This window comes from Gopherus evgoodei, unplaced genomic scaffold, assembly GCF_007399415.2.
Source record: "Gopherus evgoodei ecotype Sinaloan lineage unplaced genomic scaffold, rGopEvg1_v1.p scaffold_39_arrow_ctg1, whole genome shotgun sequence".
In the NCBI taxonomy this organism is placed as follows: domain Eukaryota; kingdom Metazoa; phylum Chordata; order Testudines; family Testudinidae; genus Gopherus; species Gopherus evgoodei.
Window position 1 is genome coordinate 1,090,235 of NW_022060060.1, and position 24,030 is coordinate 1,114,264.

The 24,030-nt window shown below is 49.3% G+C and overlaps 3 gene segments (V, D, J or C); all 3 read right to left on the reverse strand.

The window, feature by feature from the left end:
• Positions 1-1,283: 1,283 nt before the first annotated feature.
• Positions 1,284-4,414, reverse strand: LOC115642226. The segment is given in 3 exon segments: positions 1,284-1,526; positions 3,783-4,138; positions 4,232-4,414. Coding segments are annotated over 3 exon segments (645 nt in total).
• An 8,474-nt stretch (positions 4,415-12,888) lies between these two features.
• On the reverse strand, positions 12,889-15,598 carry LOC115642227. The segment is given in 4 exon segments: positions 12,889-12,933; positions 13,330-13,448; positions 14,868-15,266; positions 15,495-15,598. Coding segments are annotated over 4 exon segments (609 nt in total).
• Positions 15,599-18,139: 2,541 nt separating this feature from the next.
• Positions 18,140-18,969, reverse strand: LOC115642228. The segment is given in 3 exon segments: positions 18,140-18,319; positions 18,582-18,745; positions 18,924-18,969. Coding segments are annotated over 3 exon segments (390 nt in total).
• Positions 18,970-24,030: the final 5,061 nt, after the last annotated feature.

The window sequence follows — 24,030 nt, forward strand, 5'->3', positions numbered from 1 at the left end:
GCCTCCCTTCTCCTTGTCCCCAACTGCCCCCTCCTGAGACCCCCCCAACTTCCCCGAAGGACCCCACCCCCTACCTGTCCCCTGACAAACCCCTGGGACTCCCATGCCTATCCAAGCACAGCCTGTCCCTGACTGCCCCCCCGAACCTCTGACCCATCTAACACCCCCTTCTCCCTGCCCCTGACTGCCCCCTCGAACCTCCGCCCCATCCAAGCCCCCTGCTCCCTGTCTCTTGACTGTCCCCCCACGACCTCCTACCCCTTCAAACCCCCATCCCCCTTACCGTGCCACTCAGATCAGCATGTCTGGCTCCGCGCAGCTCCAGACACGCTGCTGCATACATGCTTCCGTGCTCCCCCACAGAGCCCACAGCTCGCCCCCCTCCCAGCACCTGCCTTCCAGATTTGAACACCTCAAAATTCAGGCGTGCTCAAACTCAGTTTGGGCTGCTGTTATTTCATTTCTCCCAAATCAAATATACTGATCCACTGTAATTTCTTGTAGGAAAACCAGGATAAAAGTGAGCAAGAAATGCTCCCCAGTAGTTATTAGGACTGGAATTGCTATTTTCAACAGCCATTCTTTGTTTGTTTAAAAGGAAGACAATGATACTGCATTGTCAAATTCCCCATAGAAAGAAAGAGTGGAACAAAAGAATAATAAAGGCACCTCAATTTTTACTCATTTATGGAGAACAGTCTTATAATATGCATCCAGAGATCCTCCAATCACACCAGCTGAAAATTGTTCCACTTTACTGCAGCTCTGTAATCATATGGGACCCAATCCTGTCTGTGTTCTGTGCACATCCAAAATTCCTGCTGAATGACCCAGCCTGGGAGCGATTTACCAGTGACCCAGGGCTGCAGCGGAAGGAGGGTGCAGGTGGGTGGGGGGAGAGCTCACGGCTGGGGCAACAGGAGGTGTGTGGGGGGCACTGTGAGGGGGAATGGGGGTGCCCAGGGCTGGGTTGACAGAGGATGTGCGAGGGGGAGAGCCCAGGGCTGGGGCAGCAGAGGGGTGAGTGTGGGAGCCCAGGGCTGGGATGGGGGGCAGCCAAATTTTTTTTTGCTTGGGGTGCCAAAAAACCTAGAGCTGGTCCTGATTGTATTGCCTTGCAAACTGTGAGTGGCCCAGACCAGCGAACTCCAATGTCAGGTTATCAGAGTGTTAGGTATTTGTCCTAGTTCCAAGGGTGGCTTTTTTTAGGGGAGAGGGAGGAAGTTGAGGGGTCAAGAATGTGATGCAATAATACAGGGCGGTGTCCTCCATTCTAAGGCTGCTCATTTGCAAAAGCACCGATTGTTGGCGGTGTCTCTGGAGATGATGAAAGGCCCTTTCACGGAATTAGAGTAGTAGGTGCTACCCTGGACAGCCGCTCTGGCCAGCCACTCCTGTCCCTTCCTTGCAGCCTGGCGAATCCAATACATAGGATAACTGCTCATGGTGAACCCGGAGGCTTTGCAGGAGAGGCGAAGAGCGTCTCCTGGCTTTTTCACATCCCCTTCGGACTCCACTAGCTGGACCTGCGACCGGGCACCTGGGAGTAAAGGCATGTTAAAAACGTATTGGCATTACAATGAATAACTCAATATTCTGCAGGGCACCCAGGGGACAACATACCTTCCAGAGCTGCTACAATGAAATCTTAACGTAGCCAAAGCCTCATTTTCCCTGGTCCTGGAAGGGAAAGTTCTCAGGGACTGGCTGGTCACTGCAGAGACCCAGGGGCTGCGGATTGTGTCTCCGGGTGCAGCCTGGGCAGAGAGAGGCACAGATTTAAACAGGAAACTGTGTGTCTATGCAGCACTGGGCACGGGGTGCTGGGGGTCCTCCGGACACTTTTGGACCCCTGAGAGGAATGAACAGAAACTGAGGGTCTGGCTATTGTGGGGTGATGTGCGGGGAGGGGACTCAGCTCTGGAGCCCTGTCCCATGGGAAGAGGAGCCATCAGACGTCCATTCAGAGGGATCAGTTCTGGGAGGAGTCGTGTCCCAGCTGCTGAAGAGGGAAGATTTCCCATCCCACTGGGAGGGTTTTGGGATGGAAATTCCTTTTCCTTCCTTCCAAGCATTGACCAGCTACATTGAAATTATCCGTGACACTTAGAATGCGATCTTGTATTAACTCCCCTGGTTTTTGTATGTTGGTAAAAGGGTAAATAACTAGTTTCCTCTTCACTTTTTCAAGTCGTCTCTTTTCTAGATAGATAGATAGATGGGTAGCGGGGTGGATGGGGATAGATAGATAGATTAGATAGCGGGGGTGGATGGGGATGGATAGATAGATAGATTAGATAACGGGGGTGGATGGGGATAGATAGATAGATAGATAGATAGATAGATAGATAGATAGATAGATAGATAGATAGATAGATAGATAGATAGATGCCTCCATCAATGATAACATTCTTCAGAGGCATTTGGCACACAGCTTTATGTGGTTCATCACTGTTTATATTTCCTGCCATGGTAGTGTCAGACCAATGACTCCTGCCAGTAATAACGGAATATAGAACATTAAACGAGCTAATACAGTCCCCGGTAAGTTCAATCAAATTTTAACTATTTCATCTTCTCCGTTCTGTAAAATAAAAACAAACAGAAATCGGTGCCTTTGACTGAACTTTGACTATTGGGGTTGATTCCTGTCTTTTCTTTGCTTTGGCCATTTTAAAAGCCGGGTTGTGTCCTCGAGTCTCCAGCTGCTCGTTTGTAAATCCAGCCGGTCCCTGGGATTGTCTCGGGAGAAAATGAATCGCCCTTTCGCTGAATCGGTGTAGTGTGAACTCTTTCCTGAGTGCTCCGCCCTGGACACCCGCTCCAGACGCTGCCCAGGAGCCTGAGGGACCCAGCACTGAAGACTGAAGAGGACACTGAAATCTGAAGTTGAATCCGGAGACTTTACAAGCGAGGCGGAGTCAAAGTGCACCTGCGGGTCCTATGTGCAAACGAGCGATTTGTGTCGGTACCTAATAGAAAAATGATGTTTTCCAACCTCCAATGCCCCTTTCAGTCTTGTCCCTCAGGCTGTGCTGCGCTGTTTGCTCATTGCTTCCCCCTGGTGGTGGATGGGAGAAGGCGACTCTGCAGCCCCCCCCCCACTTTCTCTGATTGACCCCCGGTTTTGTATTATTATTAAAACCAGAACATGAATATTTTGGAGGAGTTGTTCATTTATTTATTTAACCAGGGATTTTTTTTCTCCTAGGAAAATGCTCTTTGTGCCAGAAAACCCACCATAGGTGGAAAATAATTCAACTAACCAGACAAAGAAGCAGAAAACAAAGCAAAGACACAAAGAAACTTGGGGGGAGGGGGTCTAGTGCGAAAAGCTGAGTGATCCCAAACCTTCTGCTGGAATTTGTCACTGACAGGGTGACACTGAGCAGAATCCCAGCACGGTGAAGCGAAGAGGGGCCTAGATGGAACCGGAATAACCAGGTTGAGGCTCCATGGCCTGTGTTATGCAGGAGCTCAGACTAGTTTCTCACACTGCTCCGTTCTGGCCTTTATATCTATGGATCTGTGACTCCTAGGCAGGTTGGGTGTGGGCTCACAATTTGTCCCATGGAGAGGAAAGAAAGAGGCAGGGACCCAACTAAGAATGTTCTGTGCTTTGTGGGAACGTGTATAAATTCCTTCACCTTGTGTAAAAGCAAAGAAGAGGGATAATAATAACAATAAAAGGGTTTGTTGCTGCTCGCCCCTTTCCCAGAACTGATCTCATTGTCACTTACAGGCCTTGGGCGCCCCCAGCACCAAACTGCTTCTCTGATTACTGCAGGGAGAGGTTTTTGTCTGAGCTCAGCCCGGCTTCCCCTCACTGTGTCTTTCGCGCAGTAATAGCGGGCGGTGTCCTGGGGCTTCAGGCCGGTCATTTGCAGATACAGCTCACTCTTGGGATTATCCCTGGAGATGGTGAATCGGCCTTTGACTGAATCAGGGTAATATGTACTACTCCCATCGTAGTTTATAGCAGCGACCCATTCCAGTCCCTTCCCGGGAGCCTGCCGGACCCAGCTCATAGCGTAGCTGCTGAAGGTGAACCCGGAGGCTTTGCAGGAGAGGCGGAGAGAGTCTCCGGGCTTTTTCACATCCCCTCCGGACTCCACCAGCTGCACCTGGGACCGGACACCTGGGAATAAAGACAGGCCCTTAATATCGGTATAAAAACAGCGGTAACACAATATTCTTCTAACTCTGCCAGTTATTCAGAGGAGGAAAATACCTTCCAAAGCTGCTACAGCGAAAATCACAAGGAGCAAAAATCCCATTTTCCCTTGTGCTGGAGGGGAAAGTTCCCAGGGGACTGGCTGGTCACTGCACAGACCCAGGGGCTGTGGATTGTGTCTCCGGGTGCAGCCTGGGCAGAGGGAGGCACAGATTTAAACAGGAAAGTGTCTCCCTCATTTGCATGTCCCCGCTTTATAAGAGACACACACTCCTGCTGCCAGTGATCTGAGTGACTCGCCCTAGGGCTCCGGGTGCAGGAGTCAGACTGTCCCGTCCTGTGTCTGTTCAGCGCCGGGCACAGGGCGCTGGGATTCTCCTGACACTTTCGGACCCCTGGGAGGAATGACCAGCTCCCTGCAGTGACTGTGTTTCCTCACCCAGGAACTTAGGGGCTATTTATTGTAAAGTGATATGGCGAGGGGAGACTCCGCTCTGGAGCCCCGTCTCATGCGCAAAGGGGCCATGTAACGTCCGGTCCGAGGGGCCCGTGTCTGGCGAGGCTTCAGGCAGCACTGAAGGGAGATTGATATTCACAATTGATATTCATATTCGTGTTCACACTTCTGTTCCCATTCAGACTCCACTCCCCATTCATACGGGGATTCGGTAAAATAAAAGGGAGCACAAATCAGTGCCTTTGAGTTGTCTATTGCGGTTGATTGCTGTTTCCCCCCACCCCTTAAATTCGGCCATTTTAAGAGCCAAACACGATGTTAACCTGCTGTCGGTTTTGGTGACGGGCTTTGTCACTCTGGTCTAGTCTCACACGGTGATACCGGGCGGCGTGTTCCGCTTTCCTGCTGCTCCTCTGTAAATACAGAGGGTTGCCGGGATTGTCTCGGGAGACAAGGAATCGCATTTTCGCTGAATCGGTGTAATGGGAACAATTTCGTGTGTACTGCGCCCTGGAGACCCACTGCAGACGCTTCCCAGGAGCCTGATGGACCCAGCGCTGAAGTGGAACCCGGAGACTTTCGAAAAGGCAAAGTCAAAGGGCACCTGCAAGTTCCATGTACAAACGAGCCGTGTATGTAGGTACAGAGCTGAAAAAAAATATGTTTTCCAACCCCCAAAGCCCCTCTTCAGTCTCCTCCCCAAGGCTGTGCTGTTTTCTCATTGCTCGCCCTGGTGGGGAATGGAGAAGGGGACTCTGCGCCCACCCTTCTCTCACTGACTCCCCCCTTTGTACTATAATTTAAAGCAGAAAATAAATATTGTGGGGTTATTTCTTCTGTTAATCCAAGATTTTTTTGCTCCTAGGAAAATGCCCCTTGTGCCAGGGGCTCATATAACTTGCCGCCTCTGTGGCTAGACGGGTGAGTGTGGTGCCTTTCTGTTCTCACCTGTGTGCTAGGAAAAGAAGAAACGGTGACAACAGACATTTCAGTGGCAGCGGTTGACGCTCAGAGGAATTCCAGGGGAGGGAAGTAACCCCGTTGTGAAACTATTTATAGCCTGGGAGACCTCCGCGGGGCTGCTCCCATCCCCTGTCCCTGGCAGTCGGGAGCCGGCAGCGCCCTCAGGGGCGGACACGTTGCATGTTACTGCGGGGGGAGGTTTGTGTCTGAGCTCAGACTCGCTTCCCTTCACTGTGTCTCTCGCACAGTGATACACGGCGGTGTCCTCCGCTCTCAGGCCGGTCATGTGCAGGGAGAAGCTGGTGCTGTCCTTGGAGGCGGTGAATCGGCCCTGGATGGAGGAGCCGTAGTGCTTGTTCGCCTCTCCAGCCCCTTTCCCGGCTCCTGTCTGACCCAGTCCCTCCAGGCGCTGCTCAGAGCAAACCCGCTGGTGGCACATGGCAGCGTGTGGGACTCTCCGGGCTTCTTCAGCGCTGGCCCCGACTGGGTCAGAGCCACCTGGGAGCGGGTCCCTGGGGGAGAAGGGGAAGGGGGCAGACTGGAAATAAAGCTCAATCATCGTAGGAAACCGGCCATCAGGCCCGGGTTCAACAGAAAATAACGAGGGAACAGGGGGAGACCCAGCCACGCTGGGCACTTTGTACATCAGCAGGGGTGAGCCAACAGAAGTGTCACACACCAACCACATCGATAGCAGCAGCAACAATACCCGCTACCCGACCCCTCCTGGGAATTAATAGGGGATAAATTACCCTCCAAAGCCGCTCCAAAGAAAACCAAATTAAGCCAAAGTGTCATTTTCCACGTTGTTGAGGGGAAAGTTTTCCGATTATTGGCAGGTAACTGCACAGACCCAGGAGGCTGCAGACTCTGTCTCCGGCTGCAGGCTGGGCAGAGAGTGGGACAGATTTAAACAGGAACCTGTCACTCCTATTTGCATATCCTGCTCCTTGTAAGAGAGGAGCTTCCTAAGAGCGCCGTCTGAAAATCCAGGTTTGGACATTCTGGAAGGCAGAGGCAGACGTCGGTGGTCGTACACCATTCCCCAGGCCAGTCCCTTGCAGTCCAAGCAGAACCCAGCTTCTCCGCCCAAAGAGCAGAGCGCAGCTGCGCCTTCTTCCCTGCGCCGCGGCTGAGCTGGGCTCCCCAACGCCCCTGGGGCTCTCAGCGGGGGCAGAGGCAGGCAGCCTTCCCCAGAGCTGCCCAGAGGGGAGGGCCAGGCCCTGAGCTCCACAGGGGACCCCAAGGGAACGGGCCCTGCGCCAGCCCCAGCCCGCGCCCGACCCCGCCTCCGACCTCACCGGGAGCCTCAGCGCATCCAGGATCGTTCCTGAACAGCGCTGCGCCCTGGCTCCAGGGGCCTGAGCTCGTCGCCTGGTCAGGGGGCGGGGCTGGGAGCTCAGGCTGAGGGGCGGGGGTCAGACGGGGGCAGGGCCAGGCTGTTTGGGAGGCACAGCCTTCCCTACCCTAAAGCTCATTCAGCAGTTTGAGGCTTGCAGAAGAGCCAAGCTGTTAGCTTTTCCATTAGGGCTCCCATCCCTTTCGCTTCTCAAATGCCAAATTATAGTCTAGCTTTAATTTCAGTGCCATGGGGAGATTCATGTCAGGGGAGGGTAGCTTCATTTAAAATTAGCCACTGGGGGAGGGATCACGTGAGAAGAGCAATATCCTACACCACCTACCGCCTTCCCGAGCCTACCAAGGGAGACCCCTCCCCCCTCGCATTCCCTGTGGTTTCAGAAGGGTTAATTCAGTGGTTCTCAAACTTTTGTCCTGTTTACCTCTTTCACATAGCAAACCTCTGAGTGTGACCCCCTCCTTATAAATTGAAAACACTTTAAAATAGATTTAACACTATTATAAATGCTGCAGGCAAAGTGGGGTTTGAGGTGGAGGCTAACAGCTTGCAGCCCCCAATAATAACCTTGTGACCCCCTGAGGGGTCCTAGCTCCCAGTTTGAGACCCTCTGGGTTAATTTAATTTTAGCACCCTGTGTCGATTCACATGCATGTGCTATTTTGAGCATTTCAGTTTTCACAACATAGGCTCATCCCAGATTCTGGAACAAGCTCAAATGCTCGGTTCATGGAGTATGTACGTAAGCTATACTAAAAGACAAACCCACAGTAACCGTTTCCAGTTTGTGAGGGACCCCATGGAGCCAGTCTCTAGGAAACAGATAAATGTATGGAGGTTAAGTGCATTAAATGCTATTACCCAGAATGGGTAAGGAATGGTGTCCCTAGCCTCTGTTTGTCAGAGAGTGGAGATGGATGACAGGACAGAGATCATTATATCTTTACCTTTTAGGTTCACTCCCTCTCAGGCACTTGACATTGGCCATTATCAGTGTCACAGAGTCACTGGGCAATGCTCTGGAGCAACTCCCCACAAAAACAAGTCAGGACTTTGAGGAGCCTCCTCTCCCTTGGAGCTGACTTGTTCAGGGCAAGAAGCTCACATGTCTTCACCTCCTGGGTCTCTCCTTGGAGCATTCAGCATCCTCTGCCCCTCAGTGCACTTCCCACAGTGAGCCCACCCCAGCGGGGTCCTAGGGAAGCCACAGGGTCCTGCACCCCCATTTTTCAGTCAGACGTGACTCTCAGCCAGCCAATAAAACAGAGGTTTATTCGATGACAGGAACAGGGTCTAAAACAGAGCTTGTAGATACAGCGAATGGGACCCCTTGGCTGGGTCGATTCTGGGGGTCAGTGAGCCAGACCCCCACGTCTGCACTTCACTCCTCGACCCCAGCCAGCTCCAGACTAACAACTCCCCTCCAGCTCTTCCTCTCTGCTCAGCTCCTTTCCTGGGCCAGGAGGTCACCTGATCGCTTTGTCTCCAACACCTTCAGCTGGCATCTTTGCAGGGGAGGGGCCCAGGCCATCAGTTGCTAGGAGACAGAGTGTCAGGCATTTAGGGGCACTGGCCCTTTGCTCTGCAGCAATCACACACCCTTATCCCACCACGTACATATTAAGAACTGCATAGGGGACACTGAAGCACCAACACAGTATTCATAGCAAACATTAAGAACATTCCCAGTTCGCCAAAATCGGTAGACAGGATACTGGGCTGGATGGACGTTTGGTTTGACCCAGTATGGCCATTCTTATGTTCAGTATCAGAGGGGTAGCCATGTTAGTCTGGATCTGTAAAAGCAGCAAAGAATCCTGTGGCACCTTATAGACTAAGAGATGTTTTGGAGCATGAGCTTTCGTGGGTGAATACCCACTTCGTCAGATGCATGTAGTGGAAATTTCCAGGGGCAGGTATATATATGCAGGCAAGCTAGAGATAATGAGGTAGTTCAATCAGGGAGGATGAGGCCCTGTTCTAGTAGTTGAGGTGTGAAAACCAAGGGAGGAGAAATTGCTTTTGTAACTGGCAAGCCATTCACAGTCTTTGTTTAATCCTGAGCTGATGGTGTCAAATTTGCAGATGAACTGAAGCTCAGCAGTTTCTCTTTGAAGTCTGGGCCTGAATTTTTTTTTGCTGCAGGATGGCCACCTTAAGGTCTGCTATAGTGTGGCCAGGGAGGTTGAAGTGTTCTCCTACAGATTTTTGTATATTGCATTCCTGATATATGATTTGTGTCCGTTTATCCTTTTCCATAGCTACTGTCCAGTTTGGCCGATATACATATCAGAGAGGCATTGGTGGCATATGATGGCGTATATTACATTGGTGGACGTGCAGCTGAATGAACCGGTGATGGTGTGGCTGATCTGGTTAGGTCCTGTGATGGTGTCGCTGGTGTAGATATGTGGGCAGAGTTGGCATCGAGGTTTGTTGCATGGATTGGTTCCTGAGCTAGAGTTCCTATGGTGCGGTGTGCAGTTACTGGTAAGAATATGTTTCAGGTTGGCAGGTTGCCTGTGAGCGAGGACTGGCCTGCCACCCAAGGCCTGTGAAAGTGTGGGATCATTGTCCAGGATGGATTGTAGATCCCTGATGATAGGTTGGAGAGGTTTTAGCTGGGGACTGTATGTGATGGCCAGTGGAGTCCTGTTGTTTTCTTTCTTGGGTTTGTCTTGCAGTAGTAGGCTTCTGGGTACATGTCTGGCTCTGTTGATCTGTTTCCTTATTTCCTCATGCGGGTATTGTAGTTTTGAGAATGCTTGGTGGAGATTTTATAGGTGTTGGTCTCTGTCTGAGGGGTTAGAGCAGATGTGGTTGTACCTCAGTGCTTGACTGTAGACAATGGATCGTGTGATGTGCCTGGGATGGAAGCTGGAGGCATGAAGGTAGGCATAGTAGTCAGTAGGTTTTTGGTATAGGGTGGTGGTAATGTGACCATCACTTATTTGCACCGTGGTGTCTAGGAAGTGGACCTCCCGTGTAGATTGGTCCAGGCTGAGGTTGATTGTGAGGTGGAAGCTGTTGAAATCATAGTGGAATTATTCCAGAGTCTCCATCCCATGAAAAATTCCACCACGATTTCAACAGCTGGACACTAGGAAGTTTAGATTTGAAATTAGATGAAGGTTTCTAACGATTAGAGGAGTGAAGTTCTGGAGCAGCCTTCCAAGGGGAGTAGTAGGGGCAAAAGACATATCTGGCTTTAAGACTAAGCTTGATAAGTTTATGGAAGGGATGGTATGATGGGATAGCTTAATTTTGGCAAATGATCTTTGATTATCAGTGGATAAGTATGCCCAGTGGTCGGTGATGGGATGTTGGATGGGGTGGGATCTGAATTACTGCAGAGAATTCTTTCCTGAGTGCTGGCTGGTGAGTCTTGCCCACATGCTCAGGGTTTAGCTGATCGCCATATTTGGGGTCGGGAAGGAATTTTCTTCTCGGGCAGATTGGCAGAGGCCCTGGAGGTTTTTCGCCTTCCTCTGCAGCATGGGGCATGGGTCACTTGCTGGTGGATTCTCTGCAGCTTGAGGTCTTCAAACCACAATTTGAAGACTTCAATAACTCGGACATAGGTTAGAGATTTGTTATAGAAGTGGATGGGTGGGGTTCTGTGGCCTGCTTTGTGCAGGAGGTCAGACTAGATGATCACATTGGTCCCTTCTGACCCTAAAGTCTATGAGTCTAAGTGCAGCCAAGGGCTTAGGACTTGTCTGGTGCTTTGCAGCTCTGCAACTTTCTCACTCAGGAGTGTGTGAAAAAACACCTCCCTGGTACAGCAAGCTTCAGTGCTGTCAAGCACCAGTATAGACAGTGCACCAGCTGTCGTTTAGCTAGATACAATGGAAAGTGACTCTTCACAAAATATTACTTACGAGAACATTATTGATGATTTTGTAAAGAAAAAGTGTAGAAAAAATGCTATCTGGGTTTTTTTTCCATATTGACTACATTTCTCCAGAGGAAGTTAAATTTTATTTTTCCATTCATGCATCTATACTATTTATTTTTAAGCATTTTTCACTTTAGCATAATGCAAACACAAGCTTTCATCTAGACCAGAAGTTCTCAAACTGGGGTCCGAGAACTCCATTCAGGTGGACCGAGGAAAGATTATTATAATATATTTTTCTTTTTATAAAGCACTCGTATCCAAAGCACTTTACCATAGTTAGCTAAAGGTACAAACAATATTTGGAAAGATCATTAAATGGTCCACTGAGACACACAGCACTTTTCAAGAGATCAGTGAAAAAAGTAAGGCTACAAAAACAATCAAGGTTCTTCACTTTACTTTCACTTACTTCCAATTACTTATAATTTAGGAGGAGGATGAAGGAAAAAAGAATGAAAAATGAGTGGCAGGGGAGATAAGAGAGAATGTTATTTTTCTTGTCTGGGTCCCATGAAGGGAGCAAAAATGAAGCTGAGCACAGGGCCCCAGTAACAAAATCTGCCACTCAGTGGGAATCAGTGTGAGGATGGCCTAGCCATCCTTGCTAGAGCCGGATGCTCTGGCAGGTCACCCATATGGACTCCAAAGTAAAATGAGCAGCCCAGGGCTGCAGCCATCAGCCAAAGACCCCAGCCCTGGTCGCTCTGACCCCGGTGACCCCTAGCCTGCACCCAGGGCCGACTCTAGCTTTTTTGCTGCCCCAAGCAAAACAAAAAAATTGCCCCCCCTTTTAGCTTTTGTATATGTTTGCACAGCCCCTGATTTGCGTTGTTTTCCATTCTGCTCAGCAATGGCTGCTGATGGCTCTGTAACCTCATTCCAAGGGCATCTCTTGGATTCAATAGAAAGATGGGGCATGTATTCATTACTTGATTTATTGGGGCAACTTGTCTTGTTAAAGGGGAATCTCTCTTGCATTTGCTCTTCTTTCAGCGCAGAACTTCACTTCCTACGCAGACTGGAAGTGACATCAGAGAGTTTCACTCCTTAAAGTCTAAAAACCACCAGTGTTTGTTTCCCGGCTGCTCCCTCCTTTCAGTAAAAGGCTCCTGGTGTCTTTCTCTTTCACCTTAATTGGAAGGAATGTCCCCTGACCCCCCGGTCCCGCTTTCCCATCACCACCCTCCTTCCAGAGACCTGCTTCTGTAATGCCACCCTCTGAGAGAGCTCAAGAGAGTCATTGCCCTGGAGATGAAGGGGGAGCGTGTGTTACGGTATATAGGAGGGGGGGAGATGTTGGTTCTTTAGGTGTCTCTATGAGATGCGAATGGTTCTGGGGGTTCAGAACCCCCAGCCTAGTGCCTTTCATTCTTTCCCGGGGAACAGATACTACTGTGAAAGGCAGACTTGTTGGAACTAGCAGTCTGGGGTGGGGATGGGGGTGGGGGGTCCTGCCACAACCCCTGCCTTGAAGTAGTTTCCATCATATCCAGGGTTACCGTTTGGTTCAATGGATTTCAGCACCCCCACAATACACATTGTTCCAGCACCCCTGGTAAAGGGGATACTTATCAATTCCTAAATGTATAGATGGAGCCTCTTCCTATGAAAGACTCAGATTTTCAAAGAAACCTAAGGGAGTTAGACCCCTTAATCCCACTGCACAAATAGCTGCCCTGTGTTCACTAGAGTGTGTAACTGTTTGAATAAAAGGTTCAGATCTTCAGCTGCTGTAAATAGGGGTAGCTGTACTGATTCCAGTGGATCTGTGATCATTGATTCCAGCTGTGGATCTACTCGCACCGTGTATGTCTTTCTTAAAGCCACACCAACCAAAGCTTCATGAAATCAGAGGCAAAATTTTGATTGGTTCCGAAGAGCTGTGTATCAGCCCCATCATCACCCACTTCGGTTCTCCGGGGTGACAGCCACTGTCCTGTGACTCTGAGATAGTCATGGCCGGGAGGAGAGTGAACGTTCCCCTGCTACCATGGGAGAGGGCGGCTCTGATAACAGGAGTCCCAGCTGCACAGGGGTTATGGGGGAATCCGATGGTTTCTGCCCTGCAGGCCGTAGCGCGGCTGGGTGCAACAAAGGGTGACACTGTCAGGGAACTACAGCAGGAACCTCCCCCCCCACACACACCACTTTGTTTTGAACGAAGTTCGTTCTCCTGCCTGTGCCACAGGCGGCCTGATTTGTGCAACTGCTGTCCCTGTGCGGCGGACGGGAGAAGGGACAATCTGCAGCCTGGGTTTCTGTGTTAGCAGCAAATATCTGGTTGCACTGTGCGTCTAGCAGTGTAATGCCGAACCGTGTCCTGGAGTCTCAGGCCGGTCATTTGCAGACACAGCAGGTTATTGGGATTGTCCCTGGAGATGGTGAATCGGCCTTTCACTCAGTCGGAGTAGTTGTAGTACTGTCACCCTTGCTAATTTCTGAAACCCACTACATCCCTTCCCAGGTGTCTGACGGGCCCAGTCCATCCAGTAATCACTGAAGGCGAACCCGGAGGCTTTGCAGGAGAGGCGGAGAGAGTCTCCGGGCTTTTTCACATCCTCTCCGGACTTCATTAGCTGGATCTGCGACCGGGAACCTGGGAATAAAGTCACACTTAGAAATCAACTGGACAGCAACACGCCTTCTGCCTCTGACATGAGTTTATATAGAGAGAACTACCTTCCAAAGCCGCTACAAGTGAAATGTTTGAATTTGGTCAGAGAGCTAACAGGGCGTGAGCTCTGTCTACACATGGGGATCTCTCCCTGGGACACGTGTCCCCCTCAGACAGTGAGTTCAGGTCAGCAATGGTGTCTGTATTAAATTTTCGAAACCGCTTAGGGTAATTGTATGCCGAAATTCATTTTTAATAATTAGGGTTTGGTCATTTAACATTCTGAAAGTGTTTGAAATGATGAGCCAATTGCAAGCACAGGACAGCGCCTTCTTAGGAATGAAGGAATGTGTTAAGAAGAGAAATGAGAACTCTCCTATTGTGGTTTTGGTTGGTAAAAGAGCCGAATGGGAGTTAGGAACCCAAATGTCGCAATCCTGCAGGATTGGGCGTTTTAATCTTCTCTGCCATCCTATCCTGTGTTCGGTAGAGATTTATTGTCTTCCAGCACAATCACCATATGTACTGCAGAGTCCTAGATATGTGTCTAGTTACTAAGGGCTTTATTCAAGTCAGCGGAGTGAAATGCGAGTCTTTCGGCTGATATGAATGTGTGTGAATCACGTGAGTTAGTGACGTTCTATCTGCTGCCTTCATTAGACAGTAATTGTCTAAGAATATCCCTGCTCCCCTTCTTTTCGGTATCATACCCACTGTATTCTCTACCAGGAGCCCTTGGAAGAAATGCCGCAGGCTCATATTCTGGACATTGTCCGCCCGGTGGACGTTTCTATTTGGCAATTCTTTGCAAAAGGGGATTTTTTGGCACTTACGTTAGATTTCTGATCCTTGGGGCCAGCTGAGTTATTGTTAATTACTGTACCCTGCTGTCATTCTGAGCTACTCAGAGACCCCTGTCCCACTTCCTCCCTTTCCTTGTGCAATTTCCTGTTCTTTGTTTCCTTGGTGTTAGTACAGCATCTGATCTGAACACCATCTGTTATTATTTTGTTACTATTATTATCAGCATCAACCTCTCCATCCTCCTCAGCAGCTCGATTCAAAAAGGTTCTCCGGAAAACTTTCCAGGTCAACTTCATTTTTCCATTTAGTCCCCTGTTATCTCTTTCCGCATTTCTCTTTCCCATCCCGTGGGGAAGGACTGGGTTTGTTTGTGTGTTTCCCCGAAAAGCCCTTGGAAGAGCCAGAATATTTCATTTTGCTGGATAAGGGCTGCTAGCACTTCTGTAAATGTTGATGCGTGTCCCTGGGCTCATGATCCTCCTGTTGGTGGCATCACCTTGGTGCAAATATACATAAGAAGTTCGCTCAGATTCCTCACCCGCCTCCCCTTTGCATGGAGTGTTATGGGAAGGGGGAGAGGAGACTCTCAGCTCTTACAGTTCAAACTGTGAAAATTAAGTGGCCAGAATCCGCTTCCCCTTTTTGTGCCAGCCCCTGCTCTGCTCTGAGTCACTGTGTGTCTGGCACAGTAATAGATGCCGGTGTCTGCGGCTGTCAGCGAGCGGAGCTGCAGGGAGAACTGGCTCTTGGAAGTGTCTTGTGTGATGGTCGTTCGACTCTGCAGACCACTGGCGTAGTTCGTGTACCACTGACTCGGTCTGTAGTAAATGCGTCCCACCCATTCCAGCCCTTTCCCCGCGGGCTGCCGGATCCAGTCCCAGGTGGCGCTGGTGCTAGAAACCGAGTCTCCGGAGATGGTACAAGTGAGTGTCAGGGACTCCCCGGGTTTCACCGCTCCCGGGCCCGTTTCCCGCAGCTGCACTTGGGAGAGGACACCTGGGAAGGAAACACAGAAATGAATCAGTGAGCCAGGCCCCTACCCCTTGGGAGCGGGGAACATGTGAAAATAAAACACCCCGAGACCGAACCTAAGGGAGTGAGGCACCGAACTGCCACTAAATTTCATTGGGATTCGTGCACCTAATTCCCTTAGGCTCATTTGAACAGAGCCTATTCTGCAGTCACTGCATCAAGGAACCCTCCTGACCCCCAATAGCCACGTACCTAAAGGGGCCACCAGCATGAACAGGAAAATCCGTAGCAGGTTCATCCTAAGTGAAGGTGCAAACTGTCCCCAGCAGCCAGGCCCGGGCAGTTCTGTGTCTGGAGGGAGTCTGAGGCTCCTCCAATCAGGGGTTTGTATTTAAAAGGAACCCTCCGGGGCAGGGATTTGCATGCGAGTTTCACAAGGTGACTATAAGCGATGACAGGGTGTGAGCTCTGTCAACACATGAGGATCTCTGCCTGGGATGCGTGTGCCCCTAAGACAGTGAGTTCAGCTCAGAAAATTGTGAAGCCTCCTAAGGTGTATGGACGCCCCAACTCAATGTAAATAAATAGCATTTGGTCGTTTAACACTCTTAAAGGTGTGAGAGATTCTCAGCCACATATAAGTGCAGGACAGCTCCTTCTTAGCAACAGAGGGATGTTTGGGAAAGGGAAATGTAGCCTCCTCTCTTGTGGTTTTGACTGGGATTTCAATAGGGCCCAAGGAAATTGGGAAATTGAGGGTTTAATTCCTTTACAGTATCTCTGATATCCTGTCCCGTGCTCGGCAGAGATTAACTATAGTACTGGGGAAGGCATTGCATGTACTGTACAGGCATAGCTACGATTCTAGTTAATTACGGCTTTACTGAAATCAGTCCAGTTCAGTGGAAGTCTTTGGGCTGATCAGGGCCGGTTCTACTGTTTTTGAGCCGCAAGCAGCGCGCCGAATTGACGCAACCAGTGCACTTAATGCGGCTCCCGCGTTTCCCAGGCGGTGGCAATTCGGAGGCAGCTTCTGTCTTCACCCAGAAGACAGAAGCTGCGCCCCTGACGACAGTGGAACATAGAAACTGCCGCCCAATTGCCGCCCCCGCGGAAACGCGGTGCAGCCCTATGGGCACAGGGACTGCCCCCGCCGTCCACCCGCAATTCAGCGGGCTGCTTGGGGGCAAAAACACAGGGACTACTGCCCCTTGCAGATTGCTGCCCCAAGCACCGGCTTGGGATGCTGGTGCCTGGAGCTGGCCCTGCGCACAGTAATACACGGCGGTGTCCTCCGCTTCCAGGCCGGTCATGTGTAGGTAGAAATTGGAGCGGTCCTTGGAGGCTGTGAATCGCCCTTGGATTGCCGGGGAGTAGCTGTTGTCAGACGATGAATAATAATAAATCAGCCACTCCAGCTCCTTTCCCGGAGCCTGTCGGATCCAGAACATGTTATATGCTGAGATCAAAGCCGCTCACGGTACAAGTCAGTTTGGTGGATTCTCCGGGTTTCTTAATCCCCGGGCTGGACTGGGTGAGAACCAGCTGTGCCCGGGCCCCTGGAGACAAACAAAGCGGGTTGTTAGAAGAAATGTTTAAAAGGATCAGTGACATTAAATAGATACAATCGAGGGAAGGAGACAGACAGCTCTGTAGATATTGGTCTAATAAATCCCTAGCGTGACTCCATTGGCCTTCCCACGCAGGATGCTGTAGAGGGGATTTTTTCTAAAGCACTCACTGATAGGGAAGAGCAGAGACCAGAACCCTCAGCCAAAGAACGGGACTATGTCAAAACAGAACAAGAAGTATCCCCTGACACTAGTCTTTGGCCATGACCTACAGGCAATCTGAAAGCGATGCTTCCTTACTGTGTGTTCTTGGCAATTTGGCCTACCCTAACCCCACAGCTGTTTCCAACACGCACCTCCTTCCCAAGACAGGAGTTTCGAAAAGGAAAGCTGGAACCATTTGGGAGCCTTTGAAAATCCCACACTAAAATGGCTTGGTCTTGTCTTTGAACAGTGTCCTAACGGCTGTATTCGGGGTGAACCACCAGGTGTATAGGAACGGCCTGAAATTACCCAGGAAACGAAACAAACTCATCTTTAACTCTTCTCCAGTTTGTGCTTATGCATTAAAGAGCAAAGAGAGGCAATGCGCTCTAGGAGCACCATTCAGCCTTCTCCAGGTATCTGCAGAGAGTGACAAAATTATGGTGTGAAAAATTCTGGGGCGGGTCCACAATGACTCTAAAGAACATAAGAAGGGCCAGACTGGGTCAGACCAAAGGCCCATCTAGTCCAGTGTCCTGCCTGCCTGCAATGGCCAATGCCAGGTGCCCCAGAGGGAACGAACAGAACAGTGAATCACCCAGTGATCCATCCCCTGTCGCCCATTCCCAGCGTCTGTCAAACAGACTCTTTAAATATGTCTCTGGCATTTCTTCCTCTTGGTTCATGTTGACGAGGCATGTTGAAGGGCAGAAAGCTAATGATCAACAGCAACTAGATGGATTCTATTTCTCCATTGCTAGCCACTAAACAAGCTACTCTTTGGAATTTCAAAGCGCTGCCCCGGCAGCGCTTTGAAGTGTGAGTGTAGTCAGAGCGGCAGCGCTGGGGGAGAGCTCTCCCAGCGCTGCATGTAAATCCCATCCCTTACGGGGGTAGCGTGCAGCGCTGGGAGCCGCGCTCCCAGGGCTGCTGCCCTGATTACACTGACGCTTTACAGCGCTGTATCTTGCAGCGCTCAGGGGGGTGTTTTTTCACACCCCAGTTGCAGCGCTGTAAAGTGTGAGTGTAGCCAAGACGATCTGTGTTTAAACTGCTCTGCCGTGTCAGTGCCTGCTGCTCTCTGCTGGCGCTGAGAATGTTTCGAGGAGGAGGTTTTTGTATTCACTGCAGGTGGTTTCTGATCGCTGTGTCTCTCGCACAGTAATAGCAGCCGCTGTCTTCCGCTTTCAGGCTGTTCATTTGCAGGTACACCAGGCTGTTGGAGTTGTCTCTGGAGATGGTGAATCGCCCTTTAACCGCATCACTGTAAAACGTGCTGTGGCTATTAGCAGAGCTGTATATCTACACTCACACTTTACAGCGCTGCAACTGGGGTGTGAAAAAACACCCCCCTGAGCCCTGCAAGATACAGCGCTGTAAAGCGTCAGTGTAATCAGGGCAGCAGCGCTGGGAGCGCGGCTCCCAGCGCTGCACGCTACACCCGTAAGGGATGTGGTTTACATGCAGCGCTGGGAGAGCTCTCTCCCAGCGCTGCCGCTCTGACTACACTCACACTTCAAAACGCTGCCGCGGCAGCGCTTTGAAATTCCAAATGTAGCCACACCCTCAGTGAGACCCACTCCAGGCCCTTCCCGGGCGCCTGACAGACCCAGCTCACATGGTAGCTGCTGAAGGTGAACCCGGAGGCTTTGCAGGAGAGGCCGAGAGAGTCTCCGGGCTTTTGAATTCCACCTCCGAACTCCATCGGAAGAACCTGGGACCGGACATCTGGGGGGAAAAGAAGAAGAAAAAGCTCCATTAGAATCACCTTAATACAAGACCTCAACCAAAGCTCATAGAAGCCGCTGGAAAGATGCCCATTCACTTCACTGCGCTTTGGGCTGGGGCAAGAACGTCCAACCTTCCCCGGAGTCTCCCACTAAAGTTGCAGGGGCGGGAGAATTACCTGCAAGGGCTGCTAGAATAAAGAGAAGATTCAGCCACGATATCATGTTGCTGACGCGGGAAGGGGTTTCTGACGGTAACTGCAAAGACACCAAGACCTTGGCCTGATCCCTTCTCATACTCTGCCGTCCAGGAGAACACAGGATTTATGCAGGACCTCGGGACAATGAATTTGCATCACCTCCTCTTAAAAAAACAAAAAACACCACACCAGAAACCACAACCCTCGTTAAACTAAGGCCTTCCGGAGTCGAGTTCAGAGGAAAAAAGATACTTGGCTGGAGAAGAGGAGCTAGAGCCTCTCTTATAGGATCACTTCTTCAATGATCTCTACAAGAATGCTCGGGACCTCTCATAGACAAAATGCATCATTGATTGTTCACCTGCTGCTGAATTCTGTCTCTTCTTAGTTTGTGAGTCCTTGCTACTGTGTGTCCTAGTGCATAGAGCACTAGACTGTGCCGTGGAAAACGGGGTATTCATTCCTTGCTCTGCTGGGTTGCCTTGGATAAGTCATTTCTCTCTGTAAAATGGGAATAACCTTTTAGGATCACCTAACCTTCCTTTGTGAAGAACTCTGAGATCTCCTGTTGAAAATCGCTTTTATAAAATGCTAGGGGTTAGTGTTATTACTAATGTCTGAAAATGTCCTTTTCTTCTTCTATGAGAAGAAGGAGGCAAGCATTTGAAACCAGGGGCGCTGGAACAATTTTTATAGTGGGGGGTGCTGAAATACTGAACCAAACTGTAAACTCTGTATATAAAGGAATCACCTTCAAGCCAGCACCCCTAGGTCCAGTACCTATATTTGAAATTCTTCCTTGCAATGCTGGACTACAAGACAGAATTATTATTAGATTGGCACCTGAAAATGAATGGTTGGCTGTGGATCCCCACCTAGCCTGCTTTGAATGTTTTAGCCCAGAAGCTGAATAACTGAATTCTCCTAGGTCACACAGTAAAAATGGACAGTCGGCACCCTGAAGGAATCTATCTATGGGTTAGGGTTATAACCCTGCAGGGGTTTGTAGGCCTGTGCCACTGGAACTGAGAGTACAGTATTTGCACTGCTTTGAGTGGGGCTAATGGTATGACTCAAACAGTTCAGCTGCATAGAAGTGTTGCATCACTCATCTGCCTCATAGTATTACCGTTCATATTATTGTCAACACTCACTATAAATAGGCAATAATACAGAGAAAAATGTCAAACTAAAGTTTCTATGGAAATGCTGGATAAAATAATAAAATTTAACAGTGCATAGATCTTAAAAGCTCCACCTCGCCACTGTGTTTATGCAACAGGGTGGAGTTTTTAAAGGGTCTTAATGTAAATACTCAAATCCCATGGGAGCTGGAAACTTCACAACTTTGGGTGCCTTTGAAAATCCCAGTCTCACGCTTTAATTGGTGGAGGGCCTGTTCCTTCTCAGGTAAGATACAGTGCGCTCAGATGCACAGCTCAGCAATATTTACGTGTGGGAAATCTGTTACAAAGACTGTTATGTAAAATCCCAGCGCAGTGCAGGGTTGAGATATTCCAAATCGCTGAAGGGAGATGGCAGTGGATGATTTTCAAGGATGCAAATGGTGTCAGGGAGACCCTAGTACAATTTCTTAGGCCTTGACTCATGAAAGCATGTAAGAATTTGCTTAAACCTATCTCTATTCAGGACACTACTTAAAATTTAAGCACAATTCTTAGTGTCCCTGACTGAACTTTTCACTTTATTCTCAGGAGTGTCAATGGCTGTACAAGACCTGAAAGAATATTTATCTCATATCACTAACACAGATAGAAATCCCTACATGTTTACCTGCTGATAAGTGCACCAACATGCCCTTAATACAGGGTTTCTCAAACAGAGGTGGCAGATTGTATAGGGAAAACCCCTGGATGGCCAAGCCGGTGTGTTTACCTGCCCCTTCGCAGATCCGGCTGATCACGGCTCCCACTAGCCACGGATCGCTGCTCCGGGCCAATGGGAGCTGTGAAGCAGTAGACAGTACGTCCCTCAGCCTGCGCCGCTTCAGCAGCCCCCATTGGCCCAGCCACTCATGAGGTGTTGGTCAGAGCGAGCAGCATTCTGGTCAGCAGTTTGGGATCCATTCCTGCAGCCAGAAAGAGGCAGAGCAGGGTGCGCAGTGCACAAACCATTGAAAGAAGCACAGGGATTGTTGGGACGCCAAGCAACACGTCTTGGGGCATTGGGACAGGACTAAGGATGCCCCACGACCCCTTCCACCACAGAACCACACCTACCCACTCCTGTAATAGACCTCTACCCTCTGGCTGAGCTACTGAAGACCTCAAATCATGGTCTGAGCTGGTTAAAGACTGTCTGAGCTCAGACCATGGTCTGAGCTGGTTAAAGACTGTCCGAGCTCAGCCAAAAACCTTTGTGTCCCTCAAGGTCTATTTAAGCTACAATAAGTTTAATTGGGAGAAAAGAGTCAAGTCTGGGAAAACATGGATTTATTTCATCTCATTCCTTTCAGTCCTAGGAACAATCCTATTCAACTTATTCATAAATGATCTGGAGAAAGGATAAACAGTGAGGTGGCAAAGTTTGCAGATGATACTAAACTGCTCAAGATAATTAAGACCAAAGCAGACTGTGAATAACTTCAAAAAGATCTCACAAAATGATTGGGCTACAAAATGGCAAATGAAATTTAACATGGATAAATGTAAAATAATGCACATTGGGAAAAATAACCCCAACTATACATACAATATGATAGGGGCTAAATTTAGCTACAACTAATCAGGAAAAAGATCTTGGAGTCATCGTGGATAGTTCTCTGAAAACGTCCACACAGTGTGCAGCGGTGGTCAAAAAAGCAAACAGGAAGTTAGGAATCATTAAAGAGGGGATAGAGAATAAGATAGAATATATTATTGCCCTTATATAAATCCATGGTACGCCCACATCTTGAATACTGCATACAGATGCGGTGGTCTCATCAAAAAAAAGATATACAGGCTTTGGAAAAGGTTCAGAAAAGGGCAACTAAAATGATTAGGGGTTTGGAGAGGGTCCCATATGAGGAAAGATTAAAGAGGCTAGGACTTTTCAGCTTGGAAAAGAGGAGACTAAGGGGGGATATGATAAAGGTACATGAAATCTTGAGTGATGTGGAGAAAGTGAATAAGGAAAAGTTATTTACTTATTCCCACAATAAAAGAACTAGGGGCCACCAAATGAAATTAATGGGCAGTAGGTTTAAAACAAGTAAAAGGAAGTTCTTCTTCATACAGCACACAGTCAACCTGTGGAACTCCTTGCCTGAGGAGGGTGTGCAGGCTAGGACTATAACAGCGTTCAAAAGAGAACTGGATAAATTCATGGAGGTTAGGTCCATTAATGGCTATTAGCCAGGATGAGTAAGGAATGGTGTCCCTAGCCTCTGTTTGACGGCAGGAGAGAGATCACTTGATCATTACCTGTTAGGTTCACTCCCTCTGGGGCACCTGGCATTGGCCATTCTCAGCAGACAGGATACTGGGCTAGATGGACCTTTGGTTTGACTCAGAATGGCCATTCTTATGTTCATGTAATACTGAAACCCAGAGATTAGCTATAAATCCTTGAAGACAGATAATGATACTTTTATAAAAGGGAGTTTCTCTTCCCCCTCCATTCACCTCCTCCTAGCACACTGACTGTGCTCCCCCAAGCGGTCCCAGATGTTTTATCTCAGCCTAGTAGCCTATCCCAGGAACTGTGTTGCCCCCTTTGCACTTACAGAAATAATTACTGGGAGTTTGTCCAAGCAGAGGCACAAGATTCTAACATCTCACACTGGTGGAGGTGCCCAGGCCCCTATTCCTTTACAAATAAATGCGAATAGGACTGAACACAGCTGTTAGAAAGCGAAAATTTTCTGACATCTGCCTGATACCGCAACACCTGTTCACTCCCATCCCACAGATGCTTTATCCTTAACGTCATGTCCTCCCACTGCCATTCCCACCTCATAGAGACTCCCATGGCAGGGCTTATTCCCCTGCTCTCCACATCTACCCACTAGTGTTCTCCCTCAACTAATTTTACACACAACAGACCCCCCAACATCAGAGCCTGTGCTGCTCCTCTCTTTAGATCACAGATATTAGCTGACAGCGGTAGATTTTTGGATGTGCCTCTAGACTGGTACCTAGAGATTTGCAATCATTCAGGGAAGGTGTAGAGTTGTCTCTGAAGGAAAAGTATAATCAGCATCCCATCAGAGTGTGCTCAGCGCTGTACAAACATTGGGAAAGTTGCAGTCTGGTTCCCCCTCTCTCAGACCTTGTGCAAGTGATTCAGGTCAATAATGGAAGAAGTGTGACTCTTTTAAAATGAGGGGGATATGCAAATGATGGCCAGAGTGTCCTGTTTAAATCTGAGCCTCTCTCTGCCCAGGCTGCACCCGGAGAGACAATCCACAGCCCCCTGGTGTGGGAGGCAGTGGGTGGCGAGAGAGGAAAGGATGATGGCCAAACTGTGTTGTTGGTGACCTAGAGGCACCAGGGAAAGGGTTTTGGGACACCGACTGCAGGGGAGGCCGGGTGCAGAGCTGGTCTGTATGCAGTGCTAGGAGCACCTGGATCAATTCTGCTTGGTGCTCCACAATGTTTAGGAGCTGCTCCGTGGCTTCTTTCCAGTGCTCCACACTCTCCTTCCGTCCCCTCCTTGCAATGTCCTGCCACTCCTGAGGTTTTTGATTTTCAGCAGTGGCTTGCTAGCTGCTGCATAACTTCATGCAGCAGGTCCTCTTTACTTCTTCGAGGACGCCTCCTGAGTCTGCACAGCCATTCAGCTGCAGATAACAAGGATGACTGGGCTCCCAAGGTTGCAACTGTGAAGCCAAAATGCAACATTTCACAGAGGCACCATTGTTAACACTTTGCCATTACTGTATGTAATTGATTCCATTTAACCAATTCTAGCTCTCATCTCTACCTTTTTCCCTTTATGAATAAACCTTTAGATTTTAGATTCTAAAGGGTTGGCAGCAGCATGATTTGTGGGTAAGATCTGATGTGTATATTGACCTGGGTCTGGGGCTTGGTCCTTTGGGATCGAGAGAACCTTTTTCTTTTACTGGGGTGATGGTCTTCTG